At 38.3% G+C, this 23,723-nt stretch overlaps 2 protein-coding genes across 3 annotated transcripts; one reads left to right on the forward strand and one right to left on the reverse strand.

Annotated features, from left to right (window-relative positions):
• The first annotated feature begins 3,040 nt into the window (after window positions 1–3,040).
• On the forward strand, window positions 3,041–7,853 carry LOC108894304 (beta-1,3-galactosyltransferase 2). Of its 2 annotated transcripts, XM_018692938.2 has the most exons (3): window positions 3,041–3,333; window positions 3,436–3,506; window positions 3,902–7,853. In XM_018692938.2, exons 2-3 carry the CDS (start codon window positions 3,472–3,474, stop codon window positions 5,142–5,144), a joined length of 1,278 nt encoding a protein of 425 aa, XP_018548454.1. In that variant the 5' UTR covers window positions 3,041–3,333; window positions 3,436–3,471; the 3' UTR covers window positions 5,145–7,853. The 2 variants fall into 2 exon arrangements, with proteins under 2 accessions (XP_018548454.1, XP_050931656.1); XM_051075699.1 differs by having other exon boundaries at window positions 3,042–3,506.
• A 2,475-nt stretch (window positions 7,854–10,328) lies between these two features.
• On the reverse strand, window positions 10,329–16,706 carry LOC108894339 (interleukin-17C). Its single transcript, XM_018692988.2, has 3 exons — window positions 16,514–16,706; window positions 16,148–16,395; window positions 10,329–12,971 (listed from the first exon to the last, which is right to left on the reverse strand). Exons 1-3 carry the CDS (start codon window positions 16,535–16,537, stop codon window positions 12,725–12,727), a joined length of 519 nt encoding a protein of 172 aa, XP_018548504.1. The 5' UTR covers window positions 16,538–16,706; the 3' UTR covers window positions 10,329–12,724.
• Window positions 16,707–23,723: the final 7,017 nt, after the last annotated feature.

A 23,723-nucleotide genomic window follows, 5' to 3' on the forward strand; every position in this document is an offset into this window, starting at 1 on the left:
AGGTCTCTTTCAGGGGCATGTAAAAGTCTGTTTGGATATATGCAGTATTTACATAAAACACAAGATAAGCCCTGTTCTCAAAAGAAGTCCTGCAGAATGCAAGTGGCATTTCCCTTTTAAACAACATTCACTATTTAATATCAAACATTCTCTTGCCTGTGTGAGCACTTTGTCTGCCAGCTAAAGGTCATTCATCAGTGCGACCAGGTTAATCAATCATGTCAGACGAAGATCTATGTTATAAACCAACAAGCTGCAACAACCGTCCACGTCACCCGGCATCCGCCTGAGAGTGTGTGCACCTGTGAGTCCACGTCACCCGGTGTCCGCCTGAGAGTGTGTGCATCTGTGAGTAAAAACCAAGCTTTTAGGTTGAAACATGAGCCAACTCATCTCAGATGGTGGTGATAATGGAGTCAGGAGGCTGGCTGTCAGTATCTCACCTTTGTAAGAGCTGATTTCTGGTCCAGCGTGTCAGGCAGATTGAGGGCAGCCTGTGACCACGTGTCCTAGCAGAGGGGCTCTTTGCCTCTCGGCCCGGTGTCTTTCTCATACCACTAAACAGACCTGTAGTGGTGAAGAGAGGCTCAAAGTTGGTGCCTAATCCAGGATGAATGTTTGAAAACCACAGAGCTCAGTTAAAATACAAAGAATAACCACATACAGAAGCAAAATGATGACAAAACTGCTAAATATAGACACAAAATGCAGAATTTAGCTACACAACAGTTGCTAACAAAGACACCAAGGTCAGCAATGCTTGTAAATCGTTATCTATTTTGTATTAACCAGGCTGATGCTGTTTGCTTTCTCCAAGAAAAGGGTGATCCAGGGGATGTGATAGGACCCAAACAGGAAGTGAACGTGTCTGTGTCATTGTTTCTAAAAGTCGCATTTTTTAAACTAAAATCAACCCTGGAGTTTTCAAACTAAAACAGAGCCAGCAGCGTTTCCAAAAGTCTCTGTTTTACGAGCCTGGAAACTCTGGAGTAATGTGGGTGCCAGGTGTAACAATAGCAATTGTGTTTTTAAACTAAATCATATTAGTGTAAATGTGTTTGTGTCTCTCTCAATCTCAGGATCCTGAGATTCAAATTCACAAATCTGTTACTCTTTTCTGGATCATCATGTCAAGCACCCCCACCAACACAATTCCTTGTTTTGTCTTTGTTTTTTACACAGAACTGTTTTCAGCCCTTGCAAGACAGGAAACAGTAAGACAGGAAATGGCTCCCGGAAATAGAACTATGCATCTGAAGCCTTATCAGATCTGATATCAGATCAGAGCTGTTGCAATTTATTCTAAAGTCAAACTTTTAAACTGTTTTAAGTCTTTTGTCAAATATAGTTAAACAAATCCATCGGGCCACATACATGTTTTCTTCCCAACCAGTATATGCGCAGTCAGCATATCTGACAGATGCTATCTCCACATGTGAAAACTTCTGTCTGTCAGCGAACAGCGGAGGGCAACAGCTGGAATCAGCCCAGTTGTGGAAGTACACGGGCCAGACTCAAGCAGAGGATCCAGACAAATGTTGAGCCAGATGTTTATCAGCTTCCCTGCTGACCCAACAGTAAGTTCTTATTGTGCTGATCAGGTGCCATCCTGTAATCATCAGCTAAGATACATTTTGTTGCCTTAAGATGTTGGAACACAGGGACCTTGACCATACCATTAAAATCCATGAACATCAGAACAGCTACACCCACGAGACGATAACACGTTGAGTTGTTAACATACCAGTTGTACAGTTTAATAACAGAGCTGAGAGAAAGTCCACCTGGTGTTGGTAAAGTGCAGCTGATGTCAGGTGAGATGTATTTGCGCACTGTAGGGAAAGACAGACAGGACGAGAAAATCTCAAAACACAAATTGTATTCATTACAAACACAAACATGATATCTCAGACATCTCTGCCCCGGCATCAGTCACAGGCTATCAGAGTTCACATTAAGGACATTCAGTTTGTTTATAGACCTGATAGATCTTCTCTTTTCTTTTTTTCACACTAAAAATATTGAACTGATACGGAACAGAAACAAAAAACATTTTTTCTCTCTCTATCTCTCTGTTGGGTCTGAACCAGGTCTCTGTCATTAAATCATGCCACATTCCAAACTGACTGGGAAATACCATTTCCCTCCTTTAAAACATGGCAGACATATATTACTGTTTCCAGGATACAGGAACACATAGCACATTCTTTTTTATTAGGGAGGCAGACTCTAGTACATAATTTATAATGCTGCTAGAATTATGCTTCTACTAAGCATGTATTCATAAAATAATATTTCCACGATTTCTCTAATCAGTTTCTTCAGTTCTGGAGCCTTTGTTTTCTTCAAACGTCTTGAAATAACTCAACAGACTGTTAATATACCCACAATTATAACAGAAAACAAAAACGACTACTTAAAATGTCTAATCCCTGGTAAACTACATTCCCATAAAGAGTGTAGGCAAGTAAATCATTGTTCAACAACTCCGTGGAGTCTGGTAGCAGTGAGTGATTGTGTGAACTTTCCCCTTGCTAATGTCACATATTTCTATCTCATTTAATCTCTTTTCCAAGGTCCCTCTGCCAAATCATCTACACATCTAACAGACTCACCACTTAGGAAACGAGTTCATTACTTTATAGAGCTGGTAAGTTTTGTGGTTTTCCCTGAGTTGTTTCAGAAAGTCAATAATTACAGATGTGTTAATGTGTAATCTATTATATATGCAACACTGACAGGAACTCTTCATAATTTCACTTTTAATAACTTAAGCACATTTTGCAGATAATCCTTTAATGCTTTTACTTAAGTAAAGGATCTTAATATTTCCTCACCACCAGTTATGAGGGATTTTATCTACTGTTGTGGGAGTGTCCAGCAAACTGACCAAAGGTTTACTAATAAGTAAGTCATACATCTTGAGACAAAACTGAGCTGTAACTGCTAAATACCATAAAAGTCATGAGTCATTTCTCATTGCTGCAAAGTACACCCATCCTGTCTTTCAGCACACACACAAACAGGTGTCGTTCATACAATAGAAAGAGCAACAGCTCAGCTTAGAGGAACTGCTCTCAAAGCCGCAAGAGGGTTTTCCATCTTCTCATTGGCTTTCAGGCAACACAACACTTACAAGCCAAAGGAGGTGGAGCAAACAAAGGTGTGGCTTCCAGGTAGGTAAAAAAAGGACAAGTGCTATGGTTACTCGATCAACCCAGGAGACTCGCATGACAACTATAGAGCAACACCACAGCATGTTACAGAGACAGCAGGATGAGTTGGGGAGAAAATATTTTGATGTTCTTAGTTGCTTTTTGACATAACAGACAGGTAAGACCCACTCTTAACTGCAAATGAATGCCTGAAGTCCTGTCATGAATTTTTCAGTGGAGCAACAGCGTGAAACTTTTTTTCTGCTACATATGGAAACAGACGAGAACTCATATCTATAAACAGGAGAGTGTCAACATGATAGAGAGCGGCTATGCAAAGGGAGGACAAAGGTACGTATGTGTGTATGTGTGTGTGTGTGTGTGTGTGTGTGTGTGTGTGTGTATATATATACACATACATTCATATATATATTCTATTTATTCCTATTCTAAATTTTACTCTTCATTCGTGAAGCGATTTTGTAGAATGAGGAAGCAGAGAAAAGGAAGTCGACTCTGTTGAAAGCCTCACAGTTGTGAAATGTGAAATGATAAAAAGATAAAACACAGCGCTGCATGATTAATAATTTGTGAAATAACCCAGTTTTACAGAATATTGCTGTAAACAGCATTTTAGTTTGTATTGGTAGTTTTTATCAATTTTTTAGTAATTTGAAAGCAGAAACACTGATAATAAATATAGTTCCTTATCACAACTTGTCTCACTGTCTTATCTCTCCTCTCAGCCAGGGAGTGGTAGATGGGGGGAAACTGGCAGAAGGCAGGAGATGGGGCAACTGGTCACGGCGCCACTGCTTTTTCAGCATCCTGGTGGTTGCAGTTGTTTTGTTTTTTTACAGCACAGACATAAAGGAACTGGCACCTGAGTGGACCCCTAAATGGTGGATACAATATGATACGCAGAAATGGTGGATTCCATTTAAGAGTCAGAGTCAAAATTCAGACTGGACGAGCACAGCTGACTTCAACAGCAACACTCCAGAGAACAGCCCAACTGTATTTTCGCAAACTGAGAATAGCACCTCAACAAATGTGACAGACATGAATACAATACACCTACCTGAAAATTCTTCAGTGACGTCTCAGCCAATGATGCAAAAAACCTCTGCATCTCTAACACCGGTTCCTTATGTGTCTCCTGGACCATACTTAGTGGAATACCCTTATGAGTACAAATTCATTATAAATGAGCCACAGAAATGTGAGGAGGAGAAGCCTTACCTGGTTCTGATTGTTCCTGTGGCACCCGCCAACAGGGCTCACCGTGACGTCATCCGCAACACCTGGGGAGGTGAAAGCCTGGTCCTGGGCAAAGTTGTGAAGCTGTTCTTTCTGCTGGGGCTTCAGACTGGAGAGGGATCGGAGCAGCTCCAGCTGCTGCAGGAGAGCACAGAACATCGAGATCTGATCCAGAGCGATTTCCTAGACTGCTACAAGAACCTGACCATCAAGACCATGATGATGCTGGAGTGGTTGGACACCTACTGCTCTGGCGCCTCTTATGCCATGAAGATTGATTCAGACATGTTTCTAAATGTGCCCAATCTCATTAATATGTTGTCACATGCTCCAAAGGAAAACTACATGAGTGGACTTGTGGCAAGAGGAGCTGCAGTTCTCAGAGATCGAACATCTAAATGGTACCTACCTGTGGAGCTTTACCCTAAGTCACAGTACCCACGTTACGCTTTGGGTCTAGGCTACATTTTATCTTTAGACCTCCCTAAAAAGCTTGTGGGGGCATCCAGACACGTTAAAGCTGTTTACATAGAGGACGTGTATTTGGGGCTGTGTATGGAGTACTTGGGCATCTCTCCCACTGACCCCCCAAGCTGGGGTTATTTCAATGTCTTCCCTGTGCAGTACAGTCGCTGCGCTTTCTCTAGGCTGGTAGCCACCACAACTGATGAACACTTGGATCGTGTGAAGATTTGGCAAGACTTTAAAAAAACAGGTCCATACTGCTGATCTGTACTGCTGACCTCTCCTCTCAAAAGTGTTAAATACAGCACACAATAGAGGGTTCGCTGTCACACCGTCACATAATTATTATTTAACCAGCAAGCAACAGAGTTCTGCTAAGAATCAGGGCATAAGATACAGTCACTGAACTACTCTCATTTTTTAAATCCTGAGAAAAAGGAGCTGTGAAGGGTCAAATCTGTGCAGGTATTTACCCAGTGACAAGACTATAGATTTTTTGTGGGTTTTTTTTGTATTTTGAGCTTTCCTTACAGTGAATGAAAATGTGATGATTTTCTGAACCTTGGGGTCTGCTGTGCTGAAAAAAAAGTGGAATTCAACATTAAGTCTTTCTGCTCTGCTGGGGTTATTAACATTTCAGGAGGAACTACAAATTCAGATAAACCAAGTAACAAAAGGTTGAGAAACTCTATTCTCTGCTCTCAGATTACTGCACCATCCTCTCTGTCCTCAACTGGAGGGTATGTACAAATATGAAGATAATAATAATAATAATATAAGATAATCCTTTATTAGTCTCACAACAGGGAAATTTACAAGATGTATGGAGCTTTACGTGTGTTTGTTAAGTGGTAGTTTTACAGAGAAGGGCTGGCTGTATTAAAAGTGTTGGTATAATTTGATGTTTAAATTGTTGGTTGGTGTAAGAAAAGGTAACGAAACTGTTAAGTTAATGGAGACATTGCTGTGTCTACAGTTATCTGAGGTGGATGAGCCAGTTTGCTTTAAAACAGTGACCTCTTATCAGGTATGTAGCCACTGCTCTCAAACACAAAGGGACAAATATGCTACAAACTCAGGGAACATACTTAATGTCAACTACAATAAGTGAACATGACACTGTGCCCACTCTTCTATTTCCTTTTATTTTATTTCACTTTCTTTTAATTGGGTGACAGACAAATCCTGTTCTCACTCCTGTTGTGCAGGAGGACGTGTTAAGACACATCACAGCATTCAGCAAGGACATGCACTGTCGCTCTTGCACGACGAACATGGTTAAAAATATTTTGTTATCCTGATAACTCATCTGTTCCTTATACCCTTATGACTGTTATGTTGGTTGCTGTTGTAGCTGTTATGTTGGTTCTAGTTGGGTGTAAACATTAAGGTATAGACTCACAATCTGCCTTAACAGGCAGCTGTCTGTGAATACTAAAACAGCTTTTGTTTCCTGTGCTCACTGCTGTCACGTGTACTGACTGCAGTGAGCCACTCCCACGGCCCCGCAATAGTTTCATGAAGGAATAATCAAGTCGCTGTGAGTTTGGAAACAAATTAGCAGGAATCCAGTTACAGATTTAAAAAAGAGTGGATTTCAGATTTGAATTGTAATGTGAGACTGAACGATTTATCTGACTGTGGCTTATCAACATCACAGGAGACGGTTTGTGTGGACATGCAGCAACATGCAGATGTTTACGTCTGATGATGTTTGATAAAAGCTGCTTTATGTCTCTAGGAGAGCACGTCCTGTTGTTTCTTCAGAGGCCGATTGGTCTCAAACACTCTTTACTATGTTCCTGTACTCCAGCTATGTTGGTGGTTTTCACAATAAATCAATGCATGAAATAACTTTGAAATAACTTTAATCACACAAACTCATGCTAACTTTAAAAAAAATGTATAAATGTTATCTATTTCCTTTTGGATTTTTTTTTTTTCCACCTACAAAACACTGTTGTTCTTCCGTCATCGTTTAAAAACAGGTTGTAAAAAACCTCTTCGATCTACGTCTGATTGAGGTGAATTTTTATCCACATGGTGACAAATGGTAACTGCATCTTTTTTTGTAATTCTACTTTTTCATCATTATGTTTTAAACTTCTGTTTCTACCACTTCTTTGGCTGTATGAATGTTATACTTCAGTCTCAACACTGTCTTTGGAGGTTTGATGGTTTTGTCCATCAAAAGCAGTTTATAACACTGCTGTGGCAGAGGCTTTAGAAATGAAGCTGATTTCTAAATTAGTGAGACAGAGGCAGAGTGAGTGAAATCAAGCTTGTTACTTATAAGGTCTTCAGCACTACATAAACATAAGTAAATTGTTTATTAAACACTATAATGTAGCTGTAAGCGGATATAAGGCTTAATTGATATATATTTTCTCATATTGTCATTTGTTATCTGTTTAAACACTTGGATGGATACCTATGGGAGCAGTTATAGATACAGATACATATATCTGGTCACACCTACATTGTAGTGTTTTAGAAACAGGAGGGAGAGTAGTGAGGCCTCAGAGGCCTGTACTACGAAGCAAGGTTACTGGCTTATCAGAGTAACTTCAGGAGTAACTTGGTGACGTCAGGTGTAACTTCCCAGTTAATCTGTACTACGAAAGGTGGATAGGTTTTACCTGAGGTCTGCTGCCATGGTAATTTACACTGTGTCTCTAAAGTGCTCCAAGCAGTTTATGATCTCTAACCACACAATGTAAAACCACGGCTGCCAACAAAGCCAGGGACACTTGTCACATGTTCTCTGGATTCTTAATCTGTAATATGAGATGTAAGGACATGGAAAATATCACATGTCTGAAAATGAGCTGTTACTCTCTGTTAATGATGTTCTGCTTCAGACTGTATATGTATGAATGTAATGCTGTTATGTTCAGTATGAACTTCATGTTAACAGTATTTCAGCCTCAGTGGAAACTGAACCTGGATGAAATAAAAACATTCTGTAAAGTTCTACTCATTCATATTTCCCATCATTAATACAGCATGTTTTGGTATGTAGTCTACAATTACAACAACTTGACAGATTATATTGTCTTTCAGGACAATAATGCCCCCCAGTCCCATTTAAAGGATTATTGAAATAGATAATATGCAACACTAATGATGCAAAATTCTGCTGCTTGACTGTTAAATTAAAATAACTGAAATTCAAATGGAAAATGCGGGACATAAAAAACACTATCCTTTGGTCCACAGATCTCTACCATCCACTACATACTTGCCACACAGAGTTTCTACATCATATATCAACAGATATTTGGTTAAGACTGCTACATCTACACATTGTACTGTATATTGCAAGATATAAATAGCTAACTTAATTAAATATAAAGTGAATGTGCAGTTACACACTGAGAGGTTGTTTTTGTTTTGTTTTTTACTCCTGTTGTGAGACACCTTGTGGACTTTCTGTTCACTGCAGCTGAAGGAATAATAAATGTCTGACAAAAGAGTGGTGGAGAAAATTGACCTATTTACTTACATGCAGTGGTAGGTCAGTTTTATTTGTTATTATAGATGAGACAATAAATGTATAATATATAGAATATTAAAAAGCAACATTTTAATTTTAAAACTGTGTATCATTACTGTGACTGTTAAAATACAGTTACAAGTGTTATTTGGTTTGATTTGTTGGAAAAAGATGAATACATGAACTAATGCAGGCAAAAGATTATGAGATGGAAAACATGGAATTATGTAGAAAACAAGTGTTAAACAAACCAGAATATGTTTTATATTTTAGATTCTTCAGAGTAGCCACCTTTTGCTTTGAGGACAGCTCTGCACACTTCTGGTACTCTCTCAGTCAGATTCATGAAGTAGTCATCTGGAATGGTTTTCAGTCAACAGTCTTGAAGTCTTGCTGAGCACTTGTTGGCTGCTTTGCCTTCACTCTGCGGTCCAACTCATCCCAAACCATCTGAAATGGGTTTAGGTCAGGTGAGGCTAGCACTCCATCACTCTCCTTGGTCAAATAGCCCTTACATAGCCTGGAGGTGTGTTGGGGGTCAGTAAAACCAGATGGGATGGCATGTCGCTGCAGAACACTGTGGTAGCCATGCTGGTTAAGTGTGCCTTGAATCCTGAATAAATCCCCAACAGTGTCACCAGCAAAGCAACCCCACACCATCACACCTCCTCCTCGATGCTTCATGGTGGGAACCACACATGTAGAAACCATCCACTCACCTCTTCTGCATGTCACAAAGACATGGTAGGTGGAACCAGAAATCTCAGAACTGACTCATCAGATCAAAGCACAGATTTCCACAGGTCTAATGTCCATTCCTTGTTTCTTGGCCCAAGTTATTCTCTTCTTCTTGTTCTTCCTCAGTAGTGGCTTCTTTGCAGGAATTTGACCATGAAGGCCTGGTTCACACAGTCTCCTCTGAACAGATGATGTTGAGATGTGTCTGCTACTTGAACTCTGTGAAGCATTTATGTGGGCTCTAATCTGAAGAGCCGTTGATTTGTGGTTTAATATTCAAAACATTATAATATGATTCAGCAGGTTTGACAAATGAAAACCTATAATGAAAAACAATTATCCACTGTCAACAAAATTAAGTCTAAAGGCAGCCTATCAGCTGTTAATCCAGATGTTTGCTCCTGGACTGACAGCTGTCAAAATTACTATTCAGCTATAACAAAAAAAAAAAAACAAAAACAAAAAAAAACACCTAATCTGCTTTACTAATTTTGACATAGACCTTAAAGTTGTACAGTCACAGAAAAAGATATATTTAAAATAAATATTTGATCATAAAATGTGGTCAGCACAGACGTTAGTGAAAAGCTTCATTTCAGTAACAGCTGTTCCTCAGTACAGAAATGACAGAGACTGCCTGTAATCTGGAGCCATCAAAGACACAGATGAATGGTAACCTAATAATGTTAGGATCAAACAGAGAATAGAAAGAATCAGGTTATACTCTATATCACATCCTGAACATGACTAAAACCAGGATAATACACAAAAGGAACTAAAGACAGTGACTGAGAGATGACATTGATGGGGAGCTAAGAAGGTCTTTAAGTGAATTTCACTTGCAAAGGTGCAAATAATATTCGATGGCGCCATCTGTTACACTTAAACAAAATTGCACTGCTTCTACACTGCTTCTCAAAGTCATAAATTACTCAGGTCTGAAGCCCACCACAAACCCACTGACCCCATGGCAATTATATACTTCTTGTCTACATCTGCCAAATTAAGGGAAATGTACTTTGAGTATGATTGTTCCTCGAATAAGTAATCAAAGATCATATAAATATTAATATTTGGGAGATTTACTTATTAATTAAGTATGCATATAACAAAATAATGTAGCTCATGTTAATTTTCAGATTTTACATGAAAGACAATTAAATTAAATTTCTTCATTGTGACAGATGCAGTAAAAAAGGACAAAAGAAACCCTCTCAAAGAAACCTTTTAATTTTTGGTAAATAGTTTAAAAAGTGTTGCAAATGAAAAAGAAAATGGACAGAGGATAATCTGAGGTGAAGAAATATTTCAGACGAGACGAGCAGCAGCAGCACAGGAGTCAATGAGGCTTGTTTGTGCTTTCACAATTTAAGCAAAATAACAAACTTCAACTGTGATGAGGGACTACCTCTAGCCAGGGAAAGGGGCACATCATTACAAATCTGACAGGCACTCAATATTTAATTAGTTCATGTCAGTGGCATTATCTCTCCTGAATTAATGTCCCAAGATCAAAACATAAAGCTTTAACAGTGCACCATTAAATCTTCTACAGTGTGAGACAATCTAATGGTAAATCTAAACTGGTCACATTTTAACATCCAGAGGTCTCTTTATCCACCAGAGGATGATATTCACAGTTTGCCAAATGAGTTCTATAACAAACACAACTTCATTCACTGGCCCTTTCACAGTGATCAAATCTACAACAGCTTTAATTACAAATTTAAAAAAAAAAAACTATATAAATAAAAAGTAAAAAACTAAAAAAGAAAAAAAAACACAGTAGGAATCCTCACATTTAGCCTAATGAGGCTTACTTCACATGAAACACACAGCACATACACTCCATTAATCACTGAGGAGTTTGATGCTTTACAGTGTTTTAACCAAAGATTAATGTAACCTGTGTGTACCTTGCACATAATATACATGTGCCTAATACTGTCCTATATTAAAGGAACAGTTCACCATTTTGGGAAAATACACTGATTTGCTTTCTTGCAGAGTCAAATGAGAAGCCTGATCCCAACTCTCACGTCTGTTAAAGCATATCTACAGCTGGTGATGATTAGCTTAATTTAGCATGACGACTGGAAACAGCTGTCTCCCAGTACCTCATGTTTATACACCGATAAGACACAACATTACACCCAGTGACACATGAAGTGAATAACACTGACCATCTTGTTACAATACAATGCTCTACTAGGAAACCTTGGGTTATTTTGACACGTACTGGCCATCTCTACATTGTTGCAGACCAAGCACATGCACCCCCATGACAAAAGCACAGGGGCCGCCCCCAGCAGGACAGTGTTCCCACCACACCACAAAAACTGTTCAGAAATGGCTTGAGTAACACGACAAAGAGCCCAAGCTCCAAACTCGCCCTCCCCCACAGGACCAGACACAACAGGGACACCCCCAGAGGTCCTCAAGGGTCAGAACTGTTTTAGTAGCATGTGGGAGACGTACACAATATTAGGCAGGTGGTTTTAGTGCTATGGCTGTGTATAATTTGTTTAAAACTAACAACTTATAATTTGATAATTTGTTCTAACAAATTTTTTGTTTACTTACTTTGCTGTTAACACTCCTGAGTTTGAATGCAGACTGACTTGTAACTGAGTATTTATACAATGCAGTATTAGTTTCATGGTCAAGTAAAAGGTCTTAGTACTTCCGCTAGTAGAAATATTCTGTTTTGAGCCAGGCTGTTTCCTCATTTCCAGTCTCTATGCTACGCTAAGCAAACCAGCTGCTGGCAGCAGCTTCATATTTAGTGTGGTATCCATATCAGTACTATTCATCTCTAGCTGCTAGCCACTGTGGCATAAAATGACAAAATAATGATACTGTGCTTTTGTCCTACTTCACATTGATCAGTCATTGCAAACTACCACTAAAAAACTACTTTGCTGCTGTTGTATGAAAGCATTTGCTCATGACTTTTGGTCTTTACAGACCATGTCTGATAGTTAAACCAGCAGGTCTCTCAGCTTTACTTACGTTCGTCTAGGAAGTAGCCTAGGCTATAAATACTGTGGTACAAGACATAAGTCTATGCTGTATAGTATACTTGTCCCTCCACAAATAAAGATCTTTAAAATAAAATAAAACAAAATGTAATTAAATTAAATTAAATACTGAGTTAGGAAAGAACAGCTACTTATATCATGTAGCTGGTGCTTGAATGAGAAAATATGATAACTGAAAAAAACGCTTACTTTTAGTGGATTTCTGAAAACATGACTTTGGGGTCTGGTGTTCATAATAATTTTCTACAGTTTTCTGCATTATTTGCAACACTTTACAGACTGAATAACCAATCCCAAAAACAGACAATAGCAGACATATTCTACTAAATCATTTGGACCAGACGTCACCTAAACATCCCCAGAGCTGTGTCATCTGTGTGACAAAAAAAAATTGTACTTCTGGAACTTCTGAAGTTGTGTTTCACTTCTGCAGAAAACTGTGATGACTAATTCTACTGTGACCTGTGACAGATCACATACAAACAAGTTAGTGTAACCCCAAGCTACAAGATGGATTAGTTTGCTATGGTTAACTTGGTTATTAAAGAGGAAAAATAAAAAGTGTATGATTAAGATGTGCTCTTAGTGTAACTGGGCACAACACACGTGCAGGCCACAGGGATTTCGATAAATTCCTTGTTGACCACATATTTCTTTGGGTCTTCTTTGCACTGAGCCTTCTTCATGACCATCACCTGAGCAAACACTTCTTTTGAGTTGTAGCTCATATCTTCCTTCTGGTTGATGATACAGCCCTCACAAAGGCACTTTGCAACAGCGATATCTCGAGGAAACCTGTTGTCATCTCGGTCCAGGCTGAAGGAGACAATCACACACAACAGCCATCAGCAACTCACAAAGCAATTCTGAACTAATTACAATCGATCACCTGGCAGTTACTGAAAGTAGATAGATTCACATACTAAACAGCTCCCATTAAATACCCCAGAGCTGAGCACACCTCTGTATTCTGTCTTACAGTAATAAAAAGAAGTATCGGAAGAGGAAGAAGAAGAAGAAGAAGAAGAAGAAGAAGAGGAAGAAGAAGAAGAAGAAGAAGAAGAAGAAGAAGAAGAAGAAGAGGAAGAAGAGTTTACAGTTGCTGTCTCAACATCTTCATTGTCTGCTCTTGTCAATGTGGAACTAAATTCTCCTGATCATCTGATTTCTCTGATTTACATCATCTACCAACAGCAGAACATCTCACTGCTGAATTTTGTTTACATTTCTGACAATTTCATATCATTTATTTATACATTGCATTTATATATTATAAATACATTACGTTGATGTGTATTATTTCTGGACATTTAAATGTTTCACACAAATAAAATGAACTTAAAAAAAAAATTATGTATCTTCTTGCAGAATAACAAACCACTGAGTCACTTTATATATGTGTCTTAATGCTCAAACTCAGGAAATAACTTCTTTACCCTGAGGGACTTTAGACACTTCTGTGGCAACATTCATCGATAAATATGTGACCTGATCAACCTTTTATTCCCGTTTCTATAAAAATGTTTTGTAAAAGAGTTTGAAACGATCAACCCATTTTTCCAGTCATTTCCAGTCATGCCTTTCTGGCTCTACAGGTTTTATATATTTAGCATCAGTGTAACTTTTTATCTGTCTTTTTAATTTATGCATTGATTATTATGTTGATTGTTATGTTTTTAGATTTTTTTTAAAGATCCTCAATAGTGATTTAACAAGTAATAATTAATATAATTATCTAATCTAATTAATATAACATACAAGTTATTGTGACATTGTAGAAACGTGTTTTCTAACCCCAATGCTGTGTGTCATCCTCAAATGTTTATAAGCTGGATTTGATGAAATTGTTGGAACACATGTGACGTGTTTGTTCACAGATCATAATATGATCTGTGAACAAACACGGACACAGGGAAAAAATACGACATAATATGTTGTATTTTTTCCCTGTTGTTACAGTCTGTGGTTAAAACAGTAAGACATGAATGTGGTGTTGCCAACCTGGCCTCGGGGAAACTTCAGTATAAAGCAAGAGGGAAAAAATCTGGAGTTCTGTGCAGAAATTCCCCTAAACTTCAACTTCACACTACCTAAAATAACTTGCCCAACTACAACTACAGAAGATGCTGTTTATATACATCTGTATTTATACAGTGCTTAACAAATTTATTAGACCACCACCCAATGTAAGGTTTATACCACAGCTACCCTGTGTGGCAATTTGGGTATAAAAAGGTGAATTCAGTTTGAAATTCCTCATTCCTGTTCAAAATAGCAAAACATCGAGAGCTCACTGAAAATGAAAGAGTCTGTATCCAAGTGTTTCATGATGTTGGATGGTCTCTGAGACAAATAGGGAAAGACATCAAGTGTTCTCACAGTGTAATCAAGTATGCTTTGGAGTCAGTTGCTGAGACTTGCGCCAAGGAAGAGGCAGGAGTTAAGTTAGATGTCAGACAGTTTAAGTACTAGAGACAGAAGGAAGACCACTGCTGATCTTCAGGCAGAGATGAATGCATTGTGAAACACAGTGGAGATTCCATTATGGTATCGGCTTCCATTTGTGGAAATGGCATTGGCAAATTAGTGAAAATCGATGGTATCATGAACAAAAACGTCTACAACATCTTAGTGCATCATGGAATCCCTTCTGAACTGAGTCTGATTGGTTGTGGGTTCATATACCAACAAGATAATGACCCCAAGCATACTTCAAACCTGTGCAGAGACTGTTTGACCAACAAAAAGGAATCTGGATCACTGGAAGTGATGGACCGGCCAAATCAAAGTCTGGATTTGAATCCTATTGAACAAATTTGGGATTTAGTAGATTCAAAGATTAATCGCACAAAAGTTTAATCTAAAGAAAGTCTGGGGGAACAGCTAGAAACTATTTGGAAAGAGACTTCGAAAAGTAAATAAAAACAATGCCAGCAAGAATGCAAGCTGTTATCAAGGCCAAAGGAGGTCATACAAAATATTATGTTTTTGGTTATTATGTGTGACAAACGACTATTTCGTTGTTTTGGTTTGTTACTTGCCAAATAAATAACAATAAAATTTTTAAACAGGTTTTTGAAAGATTTCTAAAATATTTATGTTTTCTCATGCGTAGTATTGTCCTGTTTTAAAGGAATAGTTTGACCATTGGGGGAAAACGGGAAGCTTGATAGGAGGAGGAAACAACTAGCATGTCCTGAGGTCACCAATTAGCTTGTTATATATATAGTTTGTTTAATTTGTATTAATGGGGTTATGTACTACTGTGTATTACTAAATTGCAGTTTTTACGCTGATTTCTGTATGGATTAAACAAATTAGATATAATATGTCAATTTATGAACTTCAGAGGTGGTATGTACTCTATCTATGTACAGTTTTGAAGTTCCTGTACTTTACTTATTTTATGCTACTTCATACTTTTACTCTGCTCCTATTCAAAGGCAAATATTGTACTTTTTACTCCACTAAATTTATCTAACAGGTAACTAGTTACATATTTTACATATAAAATCTAAGATCAGTTTATAAAATAAAACACATTTTAAAGATTTAACCAGTGATTTCCAACCTTTTTCTGGCTTTTGATTTCTTACAAAACCACCAGTGTGTCAGAGTCAAAGTGTCAACCATCAAACTGTAAATAAAGTTAAATTACATTATTACATACTAATGCTTCAGTATTAATACAGTTAGGTCTGATTATTGATGATTACTGTCATTATCAATTAGTCTGCCAATTACTTTCTAGAGTAAGATTAAGAGTCTGGTCTGTAAAATAGTAGAAAAATACTGAGATTATTCCATTTACAGTTAAATTGACATAAAACTGAGAAAAGCAGCAAATCTTCACATCTGAGAAACTGGAACCAGATTTTTATTTATTTTTTTTTTTAAATAAATGCAGTACTTTTACTTATAGTGGGGTATTTCACGTTACAGTGCCCCCCCTCCCCCCCTCGCGCACTCCGCAGCTGCCCGCTGCCACTAACCTGTACTTCCATGGCGACAAAGAGCGCATCTTCACCTCTTGGCGCATTTCTTTGGCCGTCTGCTCGCACGTGCTCGTGTCCTGCAGCGGCACTTTGACTTTCGATATAATCAGCTGGTCCCAGTAAGTCTTCCGATACTTGTCAGTGCGATTATTCAGCTGGTCCTCGCTGATGCATCTGGTGCTCCGAGCCGCTGCACTTGTTAATGAAGTCTGGTTGTTGAAGATCAGCAGCGAACCGAGGGAGATCTATAAAAACATTTATGAAAACAAATAAAATAAAACAAAAAAACCCAAACCATATTTAAGAAACACCTGGCTGTAGGTTGTCTTTTCACAACTTCATCAAAACCACACTGCCTCATACCATTTGCAGACTGACCAATGTCATCTTGGATACTTCTGACAATAGCAGTCTGCTCCATTGGTATATATATATAGTACCTGTAAACGAAGACCTTAACGCCCAGCTGCTGCTTTGGATGGGAAAATCCTTAAAATAATTAAGGATTTCCTTTTACTGAATCACTGTCTCAGCTGAGAGGAAGAGAAAATGGTGACCCCGCCCGCCGCAGCTGGGCGGTGTTTCACTGTGACGCGAAAATGGTGTCACAGTGAACACCATTTTCACAATACATGTGGAGTATTGTTTGTAAGAGAGGGGTCGTAGTCGTGGCCAAATGTTGTAACACTTAACACCAATTAGAAATAGGATAAGAATCGTCGTCAGTGTTTACTCCCACTTTGCTTCCACAGGGCGGTTGTTAAGGTCGGAAACAGTGTGAACAGATTCTATAAAGAAAAGAAAGAAACAAATTTACACAAGAAAGTAAATTTCCTTTTAACAAGGTCGTATTTTACCTAGTAATCATGCTCTTGAAGATAAAATAATATGACTTATAGCAGATTAAATTGTAGTTTTGCTGGCTAAACTGTGGCTTACACATCATGAAAATGTGGTACAACCATCCCCTTAAATACAACTGATATTAATAATTTTACAGAATGCCTATTCAGTGGATAAGAACGTGATGGAAATGCGGCTGCCAAAGACAACGGAAAGACGTCTGTGAGATCAGTGGCCAAGTTTCCTCCGAGTTGTAGGAGGAAGCATTGACTATCTATCACTCTGGACACCTTATTTTCGTGTCTTTGTACTTAGGTTTTCTTTTGGTTCAGACAGTTTGCACAGAAACAGAAGTCCAGAGAGGACACAGGGAGTTTTAAACACACACATGTGGAACGTTTCCTTGGACTGGTAGCAGAGGTGGAAATCTGACCAGAGTCACATGTGGAAGGTAGATCAAATTGTTGCAGAGTCGAGCAGGTGTCAGTAGATTATTAAGCATGCACACTGTTAAGGAAAATACACACACCTGAATCAAATCTGGGTAATTTGTAACTCAGAAATTCAGCAAGTTACATTACATGTGTTTAACTCATGCACTGCATGAATAATGTCATAGTATAGCAGTTGTAAGCACATATATACGGACATTTTAAAGTGTTTATTCACGTATTTGTCCATAATTGCAACATACTGTGCACAGCCTCTGTACGAAGTCAGTGTTAATATGTTGTTTCCTGTCTGAAACTGAAGACTGAAGAGATCTGAATTAAAAACAGCTGGAGAAAATGTTGCAGTGAGCTGTGCAGTAGACAAAAAGATGACAACACAGGGGTTTTAAATGCAGGAAACAGAAGATAAAAAACAAAACTAAAATGGAATGAAACAGGAGAGTAAAAGATAACTTATGGACTTACCTGTGTATTACATACCCATGTGGTCATGTGGTACATTTACTCAAGAACTGTGCTTAAGTAAAAGTAATAATTACATTTTCTACTCCTTAATTCTTTTAATCCACTGTCTCAGAAGGAAATATTGCACTTTGTACCCCACTTCAGTTCATCTAAAACTTTTACTTGTAGTTTGTAACAAAGGGTAACACTTTATCTCAACTACACCATTTAGCATCCATAAGCAGTACACAAACACTTTCATAAGTGGTTTATAACACTATCTTTGCTGACACTGGTCGAGAGCTGGGGTACACCCTGGACAGGTCGACGGATGATGAACTTTGGGTTCTTCACTCATCTGGATGTTACTTTGACACGTACGACCCAGCTAAACATTGTTGAGGACCCCCCTACAGCTAAGTTGAATATTAGCTCCAACTTTACGAGCTGCAACATTGAAGTGATGCATACATGAGTGCAGCAGGAAGTATCACCCGCTAATGAACTGTAACTCCTTTTTCTGAAATGTATGTTAAAACTCATTCTTTTGTATGTGGTTAGGGTCAGGTAAGGTTTTGAACACAGGACTTTATATATATATATATATATATATATATATATATATATATATATATATATATATAAACCCCAACCCCAACCCCATAAACCACAACTTCGCTGGTGACCCGGTTAAAATTACATCATCTGGGTTGTTGCTGTTTTCTTTGTAGCCTCTTTGGCTGTGTGTTCAACATGTGATCATGTGTTTGAATCATGTGTGTGTTCGCCAGAAACAGATTCACCCATAAGCAGATGTTTCAGCCTTCACCTTTTAAAGCAATCATAATCTTTTTTTAACACTGATTTGCTATTTTCTGGGCATGCAGTCTGATTTTAGGACTTGTTCTTACTTTTTTTCAGGATAGTCTGATGTCATTTCTTGGGAGTGGTCTATTTTTTGTATTTAATAATACTGAGAGTATCAACAGATGTGTGAATCCCCGCTCTGATTTCAACATCTTTCCCTTATCATACCTCCCCACCCCATGCTGACATAATGACATATTTGTCATTACTTTCACAGTTTGTAAACTGTCACCATGGATCCAGTGAAAAAAACAACACACACACACACACACACACACACACACACACACACACACACACACACAAACACACACACACAAAGATTACGTGGACTTTGTCCAACAGCCAGAGTGTCAAACATAGCAATGTTAAACAGCCAACATGATGCAATGTCACAGCTATGCCCTCCCTCTTCTGAACCTGGCAGATATAAAGTTCTCCTGGTCTATATTTAGAAACACAGAAACCCTTGTGACAAACAGATGTCACTTCACCTCTGACTGCTGAGTTGTTCTCCTGACTATTAACACTTGCAAATGGGCCAAGTCTGGAATACAGTTTCATTAAAAAGCATTTAATAAATAGATTGTGATGTAGTTGTAAAGCAGTGTTGTTTATGTTTATTAATATATTTGTGAACAGCTATAAATCCTCAACAGATAAACAGATAATGACTGACAATACAGTATTATTATGTAACAGTGTTGTGTTTATATTACATACATATAAAATATACCTTCATAGGGTAACGTGTAATTGCTGACAAATACTGTACATTAATAAACACTTAAAATGCCCCCAGCTACACATCTGATATTTTAATGACCACCACTGGATATGTGTTTGTGTACCGTGTAGTCTAATGTTGACTGGATGTAACTGATGAATGTGGACGGAGACAGAACATAAATCAATCACAAACCCAAACTATTGAGCTGCACTCCCTCAGCCACTTAATCATTGAATAGTATTCTTTAAGCACCATTGCATTTCTGTCCATCTGTCTCTCAGACCTACTGTTGCACAACCCACTTCATGAATGTGAACCTCATGATGTAGCATTTCTCCTCTGGGGACCACAAATGTTGGAAATTTCACATAAATCCATCCTGTAGATGTTAGTAGATTTCACAGGATGTGTGCAAGCATTGACCATGGTTAGTCATGGTAGAGGAAATGTCAGTGTATCACCGGGGTCTTTCTTTGGGGCACCATGTACCGTAAATTCATCATTATCAGAATTCATCTCATTTCATGCCAGTTCATCCAGTATTTGTAGAGCTATTTTTGTCTAGACTGAAATAAGAGATCACCAATGCCGTACTGTCCACAGATACTAATAAATTAGCTATAAAAAGCAATATAAAAAAAAAGGTATTTACAGCCTTCCTGCTGTTTTGAGGCGCTGGCTTCCTGCCTACACCTCAGGCCATATTATCAGGAAGTCAGGTAGGGAAATGCTAGGCACTGGACGGGGATTTTCCAGGTAGCTTGTAATGCAGTTGTGAGCATGTGTAGTTGTATAAACTCTCTCTGTTGGAATGATTCAGCATCTGAGATCCTCAGTGCTAATAAGCAGATATTAGCATGCTAAACTAGGATGGTGAACGCAGTAAATATTATATCTGCTAGATGCCAACATGCTAGCTTTAACATTGTGAGTTGACCACATTTGAAGTTTTTTATGAGAGTTTTTTTCTGTGCTCACAAAGCAAATATCACAAACGTTTACATCTCTTAGGTTATAGAAAGTAAACCCCAGGAACATCTACTGTATGAATAAAAACAAACTAAACAGAAGTGCGGCAGGCGCATTTGGGAGAAAGAGGTCAACTCTACAGAACAGCCACTAGCGACAGCAAAGCAAATATAATAATTCATTAAAGTTGCAGTGAGGAGAGAGAACTGAATTCACTTCCTGCTTACTTTCAAGTGCACTGTATTTACCTCCGCCATTTTATTTGAATGTCCGAATTCTGAGTATGTAAATGTATCCATAGATATGAATTACACTGATGAACCACAACATTAAATCTACATTAAAACCAGTTACCAGTTTTAATGTTGTGAGGGAGAGAGTGTGAGCCAGCTCCATGAAAGAGCTCATTTATGTGTGTCTAAATATAGGTATACAGCATTTATACTGAGAGGAAGAAGACTGCTGTGAAATTGCATCACCATTCTGACATTTGTAACAAGAGGCAGCTAGAGGAATGTTTGGTGTGTGAGCTACAGTTAGAGCTCAAGGTTCATGTAACTGTAATGTTGTGTTAAAGATTTGTTTTCGGGTGTGGATTCCCAGATAGACCCCAGGGTTTACATATGTACATATACATACATTATACTATACACAAAGGTGTCATTTCTACTGACTTGTCCCTCTTACTTTTATGGTTTCAGTTTGATTTATTCACTGACAGTCCTCTGACCTGAGAGGATCAGAGCTGATCAACACATACATACATACAACAGTCACCTTCAACTTAACAAGCAGTAGTGAGTGATTTGTGAAGCATTTTTTAATGTCTACACCAGCCACTGCAGTCATAGTTAATTAGTGTGTGAATTCTTGAACTGTAGCCAAAAATGTGTTTTGTGTGGGCACAGTGAGCTTTGATCAAAATATGTGTGAGTCCAGATGTTTGTGTAAAGTTTGAAGAAATTCCCCCAAGGCCTTATTATACTCTGAAATGTAATTGGAAACATTTTATAAAACATAATAACTACATTTGATCAAAGGTATCAGGTCTCTATCCAGGAAATGCACTGGGTTAATTCAGTGTGTGCAGAAATTTGCTTTAGTTTTGTTTGTTTGAGTTTTCATGTGTGTTTTCTCATTGAGTGGCAGGTGGCATTCAGTCCTGGTGGTAGGGGTCAGATTAAATAAAACACATCCACTGCTGCTGCTGCTGCTGCTGAAAATGATGAAGATGTTGGTGAGAAGGTGCCTCCTCAACAGATGTCTACACCATGGAGAGCAGGATTACTGGGAATGTCCCCAACACTCCACTTGTCTGCACCACGTCACACAGAAAGCATCCAGACGTCGACACAGCCAGTTTTACTTGTCCTTGACATATGTTTGTGTTCTAGGTTTGTATCAATGCTGAAAATCAATCACAGTAAAGGGGTGTGTGTACGGTATGTGTTCATGAAGCTATCTGTATAACACATACAGCATAAGGTTAACCCAGGATCAGTTATGCTACTTTTCTTCTCCTCACTATAACTCCACCCACTCTTTTCTTTTCTTTTTTTTTTGTGAACAGGTGAGACGGAAATAGTTGAGCTTTGTCCTGGAAATAAAATGAGACGAGGGGGATTCCTGCTGCCGACATGCTCAAGTTTAGTCCCTCCTTGTTATAGTTTTCATTCAGAAATTGCTTCCATCGTATGTTTTGTGTTTAGTGTCTCCTATTTTTTCCTTTCCTTCTAACTTCTGTTAACTCTGATTAAATTTAATGGTTAAATATACGATGGTTTTGATAATGTTTTGTTTCTTTTTAACAGGTCATTGGCTTTTGGGAAGCAACCTTGTAATCTTGTTTAGACAAAGCAAAAAGGGGAAGTTTAACAATGGTGTTTATGGAGAACCTCTGTTAATGCTTTTCCTTCATTCCTATTTCCTTGTTTCCATCTGCTCTACACTTTCCAACAAAATATTTTATGCTTATCTGGTATAATTGCTAAGATTAATTATCTATCCTCTGTAGTGCCCATCAAACATGTGTTCCATGAGGACGGTAATACCTGATTTATTCAGTGTACTCTTGCACAAAGGTCTACTTGAACTCAAGGATAAACTGATTAGATTTTGGGGGTCAAAGGGCCAAAGGTCAAGGTCACTGTGACCTTATAAAATACATTTTTTGGCCATAACTCAAGAATTCACATGCAAATTTTGGCAAAACTTCACACAAATGTCTCGTAGGATAAAATGATGAAGTGATGACATTTTATATGCAACAAGTAAAAAAGTCAAACTCACTGTGGCATCATAATGTTCTGCAAAAACACTTCCTTTTTGAGACTGTTAGATACTGAGTTGGTGACGCTAATCTTTGACACCTTACCTCCTCTCCCTGGTTCACAACCAGGACAGGAGGGCCTCCTGTTCCTCTGGTCGTCCATTACATACTCATTGGTTTTGCTGATATGGCGTTTAAGGGGACTGTCGTTTTTACTATGTGATGAAGCTGTCGTGTCTGTCCTTTGTACACTTCTGTAAAAAAAAAAAATCATCTCTAACTGAAGACAGCATGAAATCGTACAATCGTCAATGTAACTTCCATTTTCTAGTTTCGCTCTCCTTTTTCATTCTTCACACAACTATTTGTGGCACTTTTCATGTGCAACACTATAAATGTCTTCCAGGGGATACTACCTGAAAATGTCTCCACATGTGAACAATATCACTCCCTTCTCTCTCCCCCTTCTCTGAGAACCAGTTTTTCTCTCTGCCTTTGAGTGTGGACATTTTGATCAGATACTGATGGTATGTCCCAAATTTCCCTGCAAGGATATCAGTAAAGTGCTTTCTTATCTTAGGTTTTGGACTTACAGCCAGTGTTTGGTTCATACAGCCTCGGTGTAGCAGCGCAAAATGCAAAAATCAACTTCTCTAGAAAATAACATTGTTATTTGAGCTGCATGTTGTGAGCAACAGAGGAAAATGTGTAAAACTGCTGGACCTTGAATACTTCTAAGACCTCTAATCTTGTCTCTGGGACATTCCTTGGCTCTTATTCACAACCCCACTGTGACTTTCTTCCTGCTTTTTAAAAGGTCACTCTAACTAAATAATGAAAAAAAAAACAAAACAGATCTTTACACGTATTCCTGGAGTCAAACCACCTCAGTAGAAAGGAGATGAATGGAATTTCAATTTTGGTTAAAGGCAGTAAAAAATGTAACTATAAAGTCAAACTGTGAGTGAGTGGTGTGTCACTTTATATATAGTTTCTTAT

The sequence above is a fragment of the Lates calcarifer genome, linkage group LG2, assembly GCF_001640805.2.
Source record: "Lates calcarifer isolate ASB-BC8 linkage group LG2, TLL_Latcal_v3, whole genome shotgun sequence".
Classification (NCBI taxonomy): Eukaryota; Metazoa; Chordata; class Actinopteri; family Centropomidae; genus Lates; species Lates calcarifer.